Source organism: Artemia franciscana, chromosome 2 (assembly GCF_032884065.1).
Source record: "Artemia franciscana chromosome 2, ASM3288406v1, whole genome shotgun sequence".
NCBI lineage: Eukaryota > Metazoa > Arthropoda > Branchiopoda > Anostraca > Artemiidae > Artemia > Artemia franciscana.
Window position 1 is genome coordinate 67,256,772 of NC_088864.1, and position 15,368 is coordinate 67,272,139.

At 36.0% G+C, this 15,368-nt stretch overlaps 2 protein-coding genes across 3 annotated transcripts in view; one reads left to right on the forward strand and one right to left on the reverse strand.

Moving 5' to 3' along the window:
- Positions 1-20: 20 nt before the first annotated feature.
- Positions 21-1,145, reverse strand: LOC136035502 (craniofacial development protein 2-like). Its single transcript, XM_065717341.1, has one exon. It carries the CDS (start codon positions 1,143-1,145, stop codon positions 21-23), a length of 1,125 nt encoding a protein of 374 aa, XP_065573413.1.
- Positions 1,146-2,718: 1,573 nt separating this feature from the next.
- The window catches only part of LOC136043991 (toll-like receptor 4), a 38,662-nt gene continuing 26,012 nt past the window's right edge, over positions 2,719-15,368 (forward strand). Inside the window, exons 1-2 of one of the 2 annotated variants that reach the window (XM_065729080.1) lie at positions 2,719-2,835; positions 13,524-13,825. In XM_065729080.1, the coding sequence (XP_065585152.1) occupies positions 2,742-2,835; positions 13,524-13,825 (396 nt within the window). In that variant the 5' untranslated portion in view covers positions 2,719-2,741. Of the gene's footprint in view, positions 2,840-13,523; positions 13,826-15,368 lie in introns of both variants that reach the window. The other variant, XM_065729081.1, reaches the window with a different exon arrangement.

A 15,368-nucleotide genomic window follows, 5' to 3' on the forward strand; every position in this document is an offset into this window, starting at 1 on the left:
AGTGAGGAAGGTGCAGTTCTCTAGGATAGCTCGGAATTTTGACGATAGGTTGGTGGTATAGGCGCCTTTTTTATGGGGTCACAAAGCAGCTCTGTCGGGAATCTAGGGATTCTTGTCGTCTTAGGGAGTCGTTTCAGTCTTAGCTTGAGTTTGGACATCAGGAGTGAGTGATCTGAATCAAAGTCCGCACCAGGAAGGGATACCGTATCCATTATTGAGGACTTCCAGCGTTTAAATATCAGCACATAGTCTATCATGTTTTCAGTTACTCCGTCGGGGGATCTCCAGGTGACCTTACGGCGGTGTCTGTGTTTAAAGGCGGTGTTAGTTTTATACAGATCGTTTTCTCTACAGAAACTAATTAGCCTTTCACCTCTTCCGTTCAGTCGGCCGTGGCCATGCGGTCCCATTACATCTCCCCGATCAGTCTGATCGTTGCCCGTGATAGCGTTGAAGTCGCCCATGACGATGAGCATATCTTTCTTTGGTGTTTGGTCGGTGACACTTTGAAGTTGAAAGTAGAACTGTTCGCATTCTTCATCGCTTCGGGCAGAGTCAGGAGCATATACCTGGATGATGGTAAGGTTTGACACAGATCCCTTTAGTCTAATGGTTGCTATTCCTTCTGATACGGGCGTGAAGGAGATTAGCGCCTTTATTGTAGTTGGTGAGAGGATGAATCCAACACCCTTTCTGTGAGTGCCATCGGTGCGTCCCGAGAGTAGGAGGGAGGTTCCAGAGATAGTTTCTTCACCGGTTCGGGGGAGGTGTGTCTCAGATAGCCCAACTAAGTCCCACTTGTATCGGTTTAGTTCTCTCAGTAATAGATCCATTTTTCCTGGTTTGGATAGAGTCCGGGTGTTGAGTGTTCCTATGTTGAGTACAGTTTGAGTGGAGATGAGTTGTAGGGTATCCTTACCCCGTCCGGGGGTCGTCATAGGCCTATTATGATCGTCGGTTTCCACGTACACGGTAGCATGTTCGTCGGTTTCCCCGTACGCGGTAGCATCTTCGTCGGCTTCCCCGTGCGCGGTAGTACGTTCAATATTACTTCCATTCGCCATCATCATCATCATCATCAAATTGCTAGGTTCGTCGGTTTCCCCGGACGCGGTAGTAATTCTGCTTTGATTTGTAGAGCCCATAATTCATTTGTTAAAAGGAGAGGTTTCAAGGCTGGTTAGGAGACGGCGGTAAGCCACTCCTCTCCGTCAACTTGCAGAGGCCGTTGTTCGTCGCTGAATCATCTGCCCTTTCGCAGTTGTCCTCCTCAAGAGGATCCTCCCACGATGATAGCCTGCAATACCATACGATTTTACCCTTTGTTGGGAAGAGGTTTGAAGCTGACGGGACATGTCCACACGCCGGTGGGCCCAGCTCAGTCTACATCAGAGGGGCCTTCTTCCTCCTCCGCCTGAATTTATGTCCCCCGGGCGAGGGTATCCCAGTTATGTTTTAGAACCCCCAAGGGCTGGGTCCCCCCTTGGTCCGCGCCTCCATCAACCGGAGGTACCCTGCATATCTGCAAGGTTTTCCCCTATCCGCCACCTGGGGACGCGCTGAGTGGCCTGGGGTGGGCCCCTACTGAGAAGGTGACTCAGATCACCTTCTGAGTCACCTTCTAATATGCATATAAAGAAAGTATTGCCTAGAGGGTTGTATACTCAACCATGCAGCTTGCCAAGACAATTTTAAGCTCCCATTATAAACTATGCACTCATAGCAGCAAATAGCAGCTACATCAGGCTAAAGGATCAATTACTACAACTTATCTTGAGGTTTTTGTGCAAGTCAACATGGGATTTGTGTTTTATCGTGGTGAGAATAGAAAAAGCATAAAAGGCATTTCTGACTTAAATTCCATACTTTACTCACTGTCAGATCTTTTGCAACTGTTGAAGAAGCAGTTAAGCATATTCAAGTTTTCTGGCTCCTTAGGTAGGTTTTGTTGCTTTAAACAGGCAATTTAGCTGATATCTTACCTCATAATGACAATTTTTAAAAGCATTTTTTGCTCCTGTATTATTAGACCATCAATAAAATTTGAAGGATTTTGTTCCTGCAGAAGGATAAAATTACCAGCCTTTTGAATAGACTCTGAATAGTCTACACTGGCCTACCTCTGCCATAAAATTACAGACAGTCTCTGAGTTATGATTTGGCAGCCCATAAATCCTCAACATATCCCTAATACATCACCTAGGCCTGTTTGCAAAGCCTAAAAGGATTCAATCCTCATGCTCCCAAGTGGCAATTTAACATAGCTTAACAAAGTTGCCTGGAAGAAGTCAATCCCTAGAATGCTTCCAGGTGGCATTTTAAGGTAACAATGTTACATGGATATGCCAGAAAAATTTCAATCTTTGAATATAAAGATTAACTAATAAGCTTTTCATTGTCTTAGCTTAATTGCCAAAAGATAGCCTAGTACTCAGGATGTCCTTTAAGGTAAATTCCAAAATATGGTAATTTACTAACCTGGCTCAAATCCCTCTTTCCTTTGAATAATCACTGACCCACCTTCTTCCAAGCAAATAACTTGATACTCCATAACTTCATTACTAGTGTCCATATTTATGTTTTTATTTTTGTTGAAGAAGCTGAATGATGTACTTACTGAGCTAACCATCCCAGAGCGTGTCCGAAAGCTCAAGTATGCAGAATTAATTTCGCATCCGTCTGAAATTCTTCGAAGAATTCTCAGTCCGGACTAGAATTTCATCTGTAATTATCGCAGGGTTATGACGTCAAAAAAACCTACGAAAGATTCTACGAAATTGCAGCATTTGTCTGAGGCTTTTCAGAAGAAACTAAAGAAAGATAGTGGTGATCCAGGTAGGTCAGGGAAAATCAACTGTAGTTTTGCTTTATGCCAATGATCCTCTTTATGAGACTTGGCAGTCTTTCTTGCTTTAAATATGCAGTTTCACTGCTTATTGATCAGAAACTAGTTAAATTACTATGCCAATTTTTAGCATAGGCCTAGTTGTCTTTTAAGCAACTAGGCCATGCTAAAAACCAGGTGGTTTAAAATTCCAAATAGCCTAAAGCATTGAGTTCAATATAGAAGATCATAGAGTAGATTAAAATCAAACTGCAGACACCATCAGAGATGCAATGAGAGATATTGTGGCTACTAAACTGTCTGTTTGGCTTCTAAACATGCTGCCTGTTTGGCCATCTGTCTTGCCATCTGTTTGGCTACTAAACATGTTGAAACACAAGGACAGTCCAGAAAGTTCAGTTTCAGGCATGATCAAACAGAATCAGTGCTGTCAAAGAAACAAAAATACAACAGTCAGCAGCTGGCATATCAAAAGAGGCAAGAAGTAGCCCTACTTGGAAGTAGACTAGTGAGAAAGTAGCCTTGGTTAATTTTTGTTGACAGAAGAAAAAGTGAAACATCAGTAGTAATAGGAAATGTCACATCATGTTCTCAAATGTAGATTCTCTGTAAAAAAAAAAAAAATACAATGAACTATTAAAAGTGAGCCTGTCCTGAAATCCAGTTGTAGTAAGCGAGTTAAAATTGAACTGTTTCCAAAGAATCTGTAGGATCAAAGTAGACACCTTCATACTGTGATTTTTGCGGATCTGTATGGGGCAATACTTATCCTTCAGTTACCAATAAATTAAAATCTGCTCAAAACCATACTGTCAAAGCAGTTTTTTGGTTGCCACAACTCTATCCCACCAAGGACTTGTACTCCAATTTTGGTATTATCCCTTTTGAACAAATCATCAAAAAATTAAATCTATCCCTTGCATACTCTGCTTACCATAAAAATCTTCCTCCCCACTTATTATCTTATTTTAATTGTAATAATTCTGAAGGCCACTGTCTCCATTCATCCAACCATTCCTTCATTGTCCCCAGGTGTATCTCTAGTTCTGCCCAGCAATCCCCAATTTATAAGTCTATAATTCAATTGAATTTAATACCCTCCAGTGTTGAGCTATCCACAAGTTTTTGGATGCTATATAACAATGTACTAAAATCTTGATATTATATTCCTCTAAATGTTTATTCAATTTGCTTTAATTACCCTTGTTTTCTCTTTTCTTTTTTTTTCTCTCTCTTCTTCATTTTCAATTTTTTGTTGTTTTGGTCCTTAACAAGTTTGCTTCTAGGATCTTTATTATTATTGTTGTTATGTCTTTTCTTTTCTTTTTGAATAAATTGAATTGAATTGAATACACTGGTTAGATATGACATTCCTCACAATGACATTGGTGGAGGAATAGCAAGATAGGCTATATTTGTGACAAGTCTAAATTTCAAGAGGTTGACTTAATACATATAAGTTAACTAAATATGTGTATAAAAATTACTGTCAAATCAAGCATGAACTCAATGAGTGTAATTGGTCATTTGTCAAATTTATAGAGATAGAAGGCACATAGGAAATAATTAAAAAAATGTGTTGTTAGACATCATCAATAAACACAAAACCATCATGTTGAGATACAAACTAAGAACTCTCCCCTTTATGACCAGAGAAATGAACATTAATTTTAAAGCTACAAGGAACAAAGCTTGAGCACTGTCTAGAAAATTGATAGAGAATTACAAGGATGCCTTTACAGTAGCCTCAAAAACCAGCCCCAAGAACTTCTGGAAGTATAGCCTACTTCTGCACATAAACCTGGTAGGCACACAGCTACTGAGCTGATTTGTTATGGAATCCAGTCAAATGACCCCCCAAAAATTGCTAATGCATTGGACCACCAGTCTACATCAGCATTCAAATCTACAGATAGCCTACTGCCCTCTCCCAACCTCACCACACTATATAATTAACACTCAAGTGTCTCCAATAATAGTGGATAAGGCTGAGCTTGAATCTGGGCTTAAAAAGCTTAATCCAAATAATTCTGTTGAGCCAGATGGCATTCATCCACAACTCTTAACCAAAGCTCCCAATTAATAGCAATCAGTATTACCTCTGCTGTTGTGAAAATCCTAGCAGGCATTGTGAATGCTGCTGTTGTCAAACTTTTGGCAACAAATAACCTTCTATCAAGACATCAACATGGATTCTTACTAGGTTCATCACTTGAAACAAATCTGATTGACTCATATAATTGTATAACTAAGTTCCTTGACCAAAGTCTCCCAGTTGATATGGTTCAGCTGTACTTTGCTAAAGCCTTAAATAAAGTCTGACATCAATGGCTCCAGTTGAAACTGAAGGCATTTGTTATTGAAGAGGGCAGACTTGATTATGTCTTTCTTGAAGGTAAAAAAGCAGCAGGCCAGAGTTTTTGATGAAGGTGGTACAGCTTTCTATTCTGAAATAGCAGAGGTCTTAAGTGGGGCGCCTCAAGGAACTGTTTTTGAATCTACACTTTTTAATATCTACATTAAAGACACTCCAAAAAGTGTGACTAATAAACTTAGTCTGTATGCTGATAACTCAAAATTTATTGGTCCTATTGACACACAACACGGTATAGTTTCAATAATTTCAGACTGAGATTACTTTTGCAAATAGGCCAATATATAGAGACTCAAATTTGATGGTGAAAAGTGCAGGGCTCTCCATTTTAGAAGAAATAGCCTGTGATAGCAATATTCAATGTTGTCAAATTCTGGTGAAGAGACAATCAATTTCCAAGAGTACCTCAGATAGAGATTTGGGGGCTGTTGGTGAAGAAGACCTCAAATTCAACTATCATACCCATGCTGCAGTAGTAGGGACTAACCAGAATCTTGGTATCATCAAGCACACAATCACTAGTAAATCCCTTGCAATAGCCACTAAACTCTATAAAGGCCTGGTGAGAGCTAGATAGGAGTATGGAATGTACATTGTCTTACCAGTTAACAAAACCAACCAGATGGCTCTTGAATCTGTTCAAAGACAGGCAATATAATGCATAAAGGGTCTCAAAGATAAAAGGCATGGATGTCAATCCTCTTTGACATAAAGAGCTCTTTATAAAGAGTTGGCAGCCTGAAGCTGGCAACTCTTACATACTGTCAATGCAAGAGACAATATGGTAATGACCTATAAGTTGCTCCAATCTGATAGCAAAGACATGTTTGAACCTGTTGGTCATCAAGTACCAGGGACATTCAACAAAGCTGTTCTACTGGTGTGCCAAGACAAGAAAAAGAAACAATTTCTTCTATAATCAAATCACAAGTCTGTAGAACAGCCTAAGCAAGATGATGGTGGGATCTGTGACAACTGATAGCTTCAAAACAATTTTGTTGCTGTATTTATTTTGATTTCTCCAGAGTGTTCTACAAAATTTGTATAGAACTGATGATTTATAAGCCTAAGAATTATAAAATAGGTCCTTGAGCTGTTACTTGGATCTGGGAATATCTTACTGGAAGAATGGAAAGAGTCACAACAGATTGTAATGTCTCATTGTCAATTCAGTTAGAAAGTTGAGTTCCACAGGGGACCTGCTTAGGTCCCAAATTGTTTTGTTTATTTGTAAATGAGATTCCATCTATCATCAAATATTCAATTATCAAGCTTTTTGCAGATGATGTCAAAATATATAGACAAATAGAAAATCCTGAAGATTGTCCACTTTTACAGGCATGTGTTAATGCACTACACAGATGAAATTATAAGAACTTAGTATTAATTCTATGTCTGCCAAAGTTTTAAACTTTTGTTATCCATTATATGAGAACAATTAAGCCAAACTGCATGAGTTTTTATATATATTTTTCTAAAACAATTGATGCTGTATATATGAATGACCTTGATGTCTATTTTGATAATAAGCCAAAATTTGATAAATATCCATCACTGACATCAATAAGTACAGATTTTCAACTTCACATTCTGAAACATACATTTTGCAAGCTCATTTTGCACAGCTTTAAAATGTTATACTAGGCATTATTGAGGCCTATTGTCAAGTAATGCCCTAGTGTGTCTCCACCCATTAAACCATTTTGACAGGCTATGAGTAGGAACTCTATAGAGGCATATTACAAGGTTAGTTCTGTATTTGAAGGAATTACTATATAGTTGGCAAATGCATAGCTTAAACCTTCCAAGTGTACAATCTTGTAGGGTTAATGCCAATTTGATGAATTCATTCAGAATTGTCCATCAAACTAGTAATGTGGACACAAATTGCTGGTAGCAAACCAGAAGCTACATATTTTCACATTATATAGTCACTAGGCAGCACCCATACAAAGTTGTATCCCTTAAAAGTGAACAGAAGAATTGGGCTAAACAATTTTGTTTCTTTGGTGTGTAATGAGTTTCTGGACAATTGAGTTTGGACAATGAGTTCTGGGATCATTCTCTGAAAGTTTCAAATTAATACTCTTAACTGATTTTGGGATATTCCAGAAACGCCAATTTGACAATGTGGATTCATATGGTGTCTTTGATTTAGCTCAATATACCAATTACCAATTAACATTTTTGGAAAGTTTAGCCCTAATAGCTTAAACTTGTTAGATGCTGCAAATTCACCCTCTTGACAATATTGAATGCACATAGTAACTTTTGGATAGTTTTACATCCTCTTCAACTTTTGCTGAAAATTTCAACCTAATGCTCTATTTTGTTTCTGAGACTTTGTAAATATACTACTTTGATAAACTGGATGTATTGAAACTCTTTGTTTTAATTCAATAGGTGTAGCACTAGCAGTAGAAGTAGGCATGACAGTTATAGTCACAATTGCAGCCTAGTAGCAGTAGTTGCAGGCAGTGGCAATAGCAAGTAGTCACAGTTTCAAGTGGTTTCAGGTGCAAATAGTTGCAATTGTGAGAAGTTTTAGCAGCAAGTTGTCCCAATTCTGGCTAGAAGTAGTTAAAGTCTCAAATAGTCACAGTCAAAAGTATTTTAAGTCACAAGCAGTTGCTGTTGCAAGTAGTAAAAGTTGTAAGTAGCCAGGATCACAGTTGTAGCAATATGCACACAGTGTCTTTTTCTTATTTTAACATCCCCCTCAACATGCTCTGGAAGCTTAAACTTAGTACCCTAAGTTGTGCCTGAGGTATTGCTGATACATCCTTTTGACAACATAGTAACATGCACATAGTATGTTTTGATTTTGTCCAACATTTCCTATAAGTTGCACTCTAAATATTGCAGGCCTATTGTTTTCTACTTGGGCAGCACTATTGTGCTTCTTATGATTATAATATAGATAAAATTACTATTCACTGCTAAACATATGTCTTGCTGAATCTTTGGGTACACAAAAACACATTTAGATGCACATACATTGAAATCCTTTTTTTGGGGTGGGGGGTGGGGGGGGGGGGCATTGCTGCAGATGAAGCCTAATCTGCCAAATATTCAAGAAACATTCAGTTAAGGGGTAAATTTCTACAATTTTGACATTATTTATGACAGCAGCCATAAGGAGGGCCCATCCTCTGTCTCTGGTTTTTCATTGAATGTCATGCTTTATTGTAGAATAATTTCAGAATTTGTCTCAATATTAGGATTTATCTCATTCCTGAATTATCTATAAATTTTGCAAGGTATAGTCCAGTTTTAGTCATTCAATTCATTAGCTGTATTAATTAAAGGTTTAATGGGTACAAATCAGGTTACCAGTCTTGCATTTTGATGTGCTTTGTTAACATTTCACAGTAAACAAGAGTTATTCAAATGCATGTCTCTGATTTCTCATAAAATCATCTTGATAAAATCATCTTGTTATTTTAATTTCCAGGGTGTGTCTTCTTCTAAATTGGTTTAGGATATATCAATGCATATTGATTTATAGCGGCTGAGTTTATGCATTTGGAGGGTGAGGCACATTAGAAAACAAGAACTTCATCAGCAGATTATTTGAAAAAATGTAGATAACTAGTGGGTAAACTATATAAACTTCAAGATCACAGCAGAGTGAGACCCTAAGGATTCCCTCACACTTTATATATTACTCATAACTAACACCTGCTTGGTGCTTAGGCTTTTGTAGAGCAGTATGCTTTGCTGTATATACTAATCTATATAATTTTCTGCAACAATTTTATGAATACTAAATTTGGTCTCCAAAATTTTTTTTTAATTACATTTTTATAGGTGTAATTAATCTTTATTTATTAAGCTCATTTGCTATAATAATGAAACACATAATTGGTAGTGATCAGATTACCTCTTTATTTTTCTACATTGTATTGATTTTTGCATAGAAAAATAGAAGTTATCCAAAGACCCATCTCTTTTTTCATAAATTGTAACATAGTGATGTTTTGACTTTTCTTCAGTATATGCCTTTTGCTAAATTTGGTCAGAATACAGGAGTGTCTTTCATGTCAATATGTATGAACTGATTTTGGTATGGGGGAATAAAAAGAAGGCTAAGTGGCAAATTATGTGGGAAATATAGGCAATTAGTGTGTAAATTGTAAGAAGATAAAGGTTATGGAGGACAGACGCCCTGATGACCCCCCTCTCCCTCTTCTATTTCCCTATATACAAGTGTCATAGACACTACCACGCTTGTCCCTGGGTTTTTATTGAAAAGGGTAGTAGATTTTGTTTTAATTGCTTAATTTATTTTTTTATGGGTAATTTTTCAGCCATAACTTATTATGACCATTCGTTTGATTAGCTTTATTAATAACTGGTGTAAAGGGTGATAATCAGGCTACCTGTCTTGTATTTTACTACACTATATCAGAATTGAATAGTAAAGAAGAAGCTATTAAAACACCTATTTCTATTTTCCCAGGAATTACAACATTCATGAAAATTACCTTGTTATTGTGATTCTTGATGTATACCTCTTACTAAATTGGCCTGGGACATAGAAATGCATATGCATGTACATTGCAATGAAACTGAGTGTGGGAAAGAAAAGCCTAAAGCAAAAATGAGGCTACCAAACTAGTATTTTGCTATATTATAATAATATTTGCATGGAAAACAAGAAGTTATTCAAATGCCCACTTCTGTTTATATAAATCACTGCATAGATAAATTACCTTTTTGTTCTGGTTTTCAGCACTTGTAGTTTGCTAAATTAGCAAATGGATGTACCAATGTATTTCCATGCAACTATTTAGAAACTAAGCTTGTGGGGAGGGGTTGGCAAATTAAAAAAATACTAATTGGCAAATTAGTAGAAAATAACATTTATTTGTTTGTTTTTGTGGTGAATTAGGTATTCTTGGACAGGTGTTTTGCTTACTTTATGTATGGTAATAAAAATAGTGATAATTATAATAATAAAAAGCTTGAATCAAACAGTTTGTGGTAACAAACTGTAGTAAGGAGCGACCCGGCTCAATAGTAACCAAAACTCTAAAAAATAGAATTTTGATACAAATAGTTACATAAAAAAAATTGCATTTTAATGCTGATTTTAAATATATAACTTTCATCAAGATTAATCTTACCTATCAAAAGTTACGAGCCTGAGAAAATTTGCCTCATTTTGGAAAATAGGTGAAAACACCCCCTAAAAGTCATACAATCTTAACGAAAATTACACCATCAGATTCAGCATATCAGAGAACCTTTTTGTACAAGTTTCAAGCTCCTATCTACAAAAATGTGGAACTTTGCATTTTTTGCCAGAAGACAAATCACGGATGTGTGTTTATTTGTTTTTTTCCCCAGGGGTGATCGTATTGACCCAGTGGTCCTAGAATGTCGCAAGAGGGCTCATTCTAACGGAAATGAAAAATTCTAGTGCCCTTTTTAAGTGACCACAAAAATTGGAGGGCACCTAGGCCCCCTCCCACACTCATCTTGTCCCCAAACTCACCAGATAAAAATTCTGAGATAGCCATTTTATTCACCATAGTCGAAAAACCTAATAACTATGTCTTTGGGGACGACTTACTCCCCTGCAGTCCCTGTAGGAGGGGTTGTAAGTTACAAACTTTGACCTGTGCTTACATATAGTAATGGTTACTGGGAAGTGTACGGACGTTTTCAGGGGAATTTTTTGGTTTGGGAGGGAGAGTTGAGGTGGGGGGAGTACGTGGGAGGATCTTTCCATGGAAAAACTTCTCATGGGGGAAGAGACTTTCAATGAAGGGGGCGCCTGATTTTTTAGCATTATTTAAAAAAACAATGAAAAAATAAATGTGAGAATTTTTTTCTACTGAAATTGAGGAGTAGCATTAAAACTTAATTTAATGTAATTTACTAAACTTAATTTAGTAATTTCAACTATTTATTCTACAGCCTTTGTGATTCAAGGGTCATTCATAAGGAATTGGGACATAATTTAAGCTTTAGTGTAAAGAGCGAGGTATCGACGAGGGGTGAACTCCCTCATATACGCAATAAAAACAGACGAATATAGAAGTTCGTTACGTAAGTTAATTCGTAAATTACGTATATTTTTTTACTAATGAAAATGTTCGTAAAAAAAATTAAAATCTCTAGTTGTCTTTTTAAGTAATCAAAAAATTAGAGGGCAACTAGGCTTCCTCCCTCTCTCCTTTTTTCTCAAAATCTTCCGATTAACACTATGAGAAAGCCATTTAGCCAAAAAAAAATTAATATGAAAATTTCGTTTTAATTATTTATGTGCAGAGTGCCAAAATCAAAACATGCGTTAATTGAAAAACGTCCAGAAATTAAATAAAAAAAACAAGTTTTTTTAAATGAAAGTAAGGGGCGACATTAAAACTTAAAACGAACAGAAATTACCCCGTATATGAAATGGGATTTTCCTCATCAACGTCCCGTTCTTTACGCTAAAGTTTTTTACTGTTTTAAATAGTAGAGTTGAGAGAAAGAGTCAAACTTTAGCGTAAAGAGCGAGGTGTTGAAGAGGAAAAGCCCATTTCATATACAGGGTAATTTCTGTTCGTTTTAAGTTTTAATGTCGCTCCTTACTTTCATTTAAAAAAACTTGTTTTTTTTAATTTAATTTCAAACAGATCCTACTAACTTTTTCAAACTTTATAAATTAAGATTTAGCAGAGTTAATTAAAAGTGGAAAGAGAAGGAATGATAACAAATAACTGTAAACCCTCTTGTTATAAAATTTAGACTCTGGATTCATTCTTGAAAGATTTTTTTGCCTCTGTTTTTATTACCCAATATTATCGATTTTAAGATCAAGAACTTACAATAAGTTTAGTTGCAGTTCTCATTATAAATTGGTGTAAAACTGAGTTTTCAGAAAGTAAAAAGAATTACAAATCTTAAGATTGGGTCTTCTCAACCTCGTGTAGACATCTCAGCATTGGTTTTTATCAGGTTTCATTGAGATGACATCCCATCAGACTTCTGTGAGTCCTTGTTGAATCCAGCTTTGAAAAAGACAATGACTTTTGGACTGACCTTGGTTTCAAAAATGTTGTTTTGAAGAATAACCAGAATAGCAAAACTCTTTTTCTTTTTCTCCTCAGTCACCAGGATAGGCTAAGCCATTGGCTTTCTTGTCCTTGGCGATCTATTATAATGTTTTATTTTTCACTTGTCCCAGTCCTTCCTTCCTCTTCATTATCTCCAGTTCTTCCTCTTAGTGACCTCCTTTGTGCTTCAAGCAATTTGCTTTTTGTCTTTGCAAATTTATTATAGCCTAAGGGTTTTTGCATTTGCATTATTACTTCTAGTCCTTGATTTTGTTTCTTACTCCTATTCCTTCCTCTTTTTGACCTTCTCCATGCCTTCGAGGAAGACAACAGAGCATACCAATAAATATTCGCTTGGTTTTCTTCCCAGTTTTCAAGGTTGTCATCAAAAATTAGTTTGTTGTTAGTATGTATCCCTTTCAACTTTCTTCTTGAGAACTGTTCTTCTTGAGTATGCAGTTCCATGGCATTTAAAGACATTATCAGACGTTTCCAATGTAATGCTTAAAAGAAATAAAACCATATACTAGGTTTTTCTTAGTGATGATTGGACAACAAACTTTCTGTTTTAGGGGGACTTAAGAACTTTGGGGTTTGTGGTTTTCAACTATAAATACTTACTTTTATGGTTCTTAGGGGTTAAAACGTAGCAAACAACCCACCTTTACCTATCATCTTGATTTGTCCAAGTCTGGGGAAAGTTACCTTCCTTAAAAAAATAAAACTGTAAACATTTTTTAAAGCCTTGCTGATGAGAAGAGGTACTCCTTATAAATAAAAAATAAATTCACCATAATCATCGTTCTCTTGAAACTAAATTAGTAGCAGTTCTGCTAAAATGTACAACATCTAGGAAATGTCAAAAGAGAATTATAAATTGTTGAAGAAGGTACATCAATTTACAAATAGTCACATTGCCATATTTATACTTTGTACTCTCTCATACTTTCTCTCTCTCTCTCATGCTCTCCCTCTCTTTCTTTCTATCTCCCCCCCCCCCTCTTGCTCTCTCTCTCTCTCTCTTTTCTCTCTCTCCCCTAGCCAGGGTGGGAGGGCTAGGGTTGAAAGTATTTCTCTCTCCCCTAGCCAGGTTTGGAGAGCTAGAGTTTAAAGAATTTATAGAGTGTGAGAGGCTATCTCTACAATACTATCAACTCCAGGTTTTCAACCATAAGTAAAATACAAAAAGAGATAAAAAGTACAATTAGTCAGATGGCTTCTGAAATATTTATATCTAACAATTTGCTTTATGCAGGTCCAAAATACAAAATGTTGGAAATAAGGATTATTTGCATTCTTTTTGTTGCTTCTTCCATGTCCCAGGAACTCAGCAGATTAAACTGTCCACCCGAGTTTAAAACTAAGTGTGCTTGTGGTGAAGCCCTTTATTATGGCGAAGCAAAATGGGTTGTAAATTGCACTGATGCTGGTTTCAGATCTGTTGACATGCTTGAATTTCTGCCGGAAGATGTGCAAGTTTTAATATTTACTGGAAATGACGTTAAAGAAATCCCACCAAATGTCTTTGGAGATGTAACTAATTATGAATATTTAGAGGTAATGTTTTTCTTATTTATCAGGGGTGTTGTATCACACGAATTCATAAATGGTAAAAAAAAAATATTTGTTTTTTTCAACCCTTTTTTTATAGATGGGATGCCCTTTTTTCTTATTATTTTTTTATTATTTTGAAATGTTGAATGAAAGTCTTTTCCCCCTTTTTAAAGATGTTAAGATTGGTCATGTTTATAACATGATCTGTTTCTAACAGTTAACATAGAGACTTATTTTTAGCCAAAAAGACTATCCCAGAGCAAAGCAGAGTTTTCTCCTTTAAATGCTCTGAAAAGCCTTAAAATTCCTTGTTTAGCAATGAAAACTATGGATAAAATAATCTAATACATGCTAAGTAACAATTTGACAAATGGCCTAGGTAGCCCTATCTTAACTAGATAAAAAAAAAACAATATGGGCCTTATGCTTGTCTATGCTTTCTGCAGGTATTTTACCGCTGAAGAGGCTGTTCTTGATATTTCTTCAGTTTCGACTCCTAATGGTAAATCTAAGAGGGCCTCTACTCTAAATCCTTGGATGGCCCCTGGTTTCCTTAGGAGTTTCAGGAGGAAAATAGTCTCTGGACAGCTTATAAGTCTGCTAGAACCTCATTGAATGCCATTCATCTTCACTGATTTAGAATTTAAACTTTTTGCTTCTGCTTTTTAACACTTTTATAGTAAATATATCTGAAGTTTCAGCTTGAATCAATGAATCATTGCTATTATTAAACGAAGTACACAAATTACGTATCTACAATCTTACAAAAGGTCATTCATTTTATTCTTTGGGATTAAACTAAGCTGTTTAAAACAGTGAAAGGGAGATTGTTTATTTTGAGCTTCATGCCTGTTATTATAGGAAAATTCTTTGAATGTCCATCACATTTAACTGTAGTAAATAAATAAATAAAAAAAAATGTTACTATGGGCAGTAAAATGAGGGATTGAGGCCAAAGAAGCTGCCTAGCTCTGTTCATTCTATGGTGGCGAATATGCTTCAAGCAATTCGGTTTCTATGTTATTGACCTAAATGAATTATTAAAACTGTAGTAATGCCATTATCTGACAAGGCTCATAGGCTAACTGGACGAGGAAAAGTGTGTACAAAATGATAGTCGTTTAATTCATTGCAAAAAAATGTACCAAGTGTTCCATCTCTGTGAGCTCAAAACAATGGTCTATTATGTCAGTGAATATTGCATAAGTGATAATGGAACATATTTTCCCGTCTCAGGTATTTTTTCAAAAAAATGAAAAATAAATAAAGATGCAAAAACCACTATTAGGGTAAACAATTGTTTTCCATGCATACTTTCTGTTTTATTTTAAGTTAAGTGGTTATGCTAGTGCGAGGTGAATACAATTTGTGGAAGTTTTTGGATTAAATATTTGAACTGGTCCCTGCAAATTTTTCTAACCTGGATTTTCTAATTTCTTCAAAATGAAAAAAATATTTCTGGAAATGTATCACTCACCGTAAATCAGATAGCCATAATAGAGGGTAGTTATTTCCTTTTGTTTCCTTATTTATAACATCAAAGTTA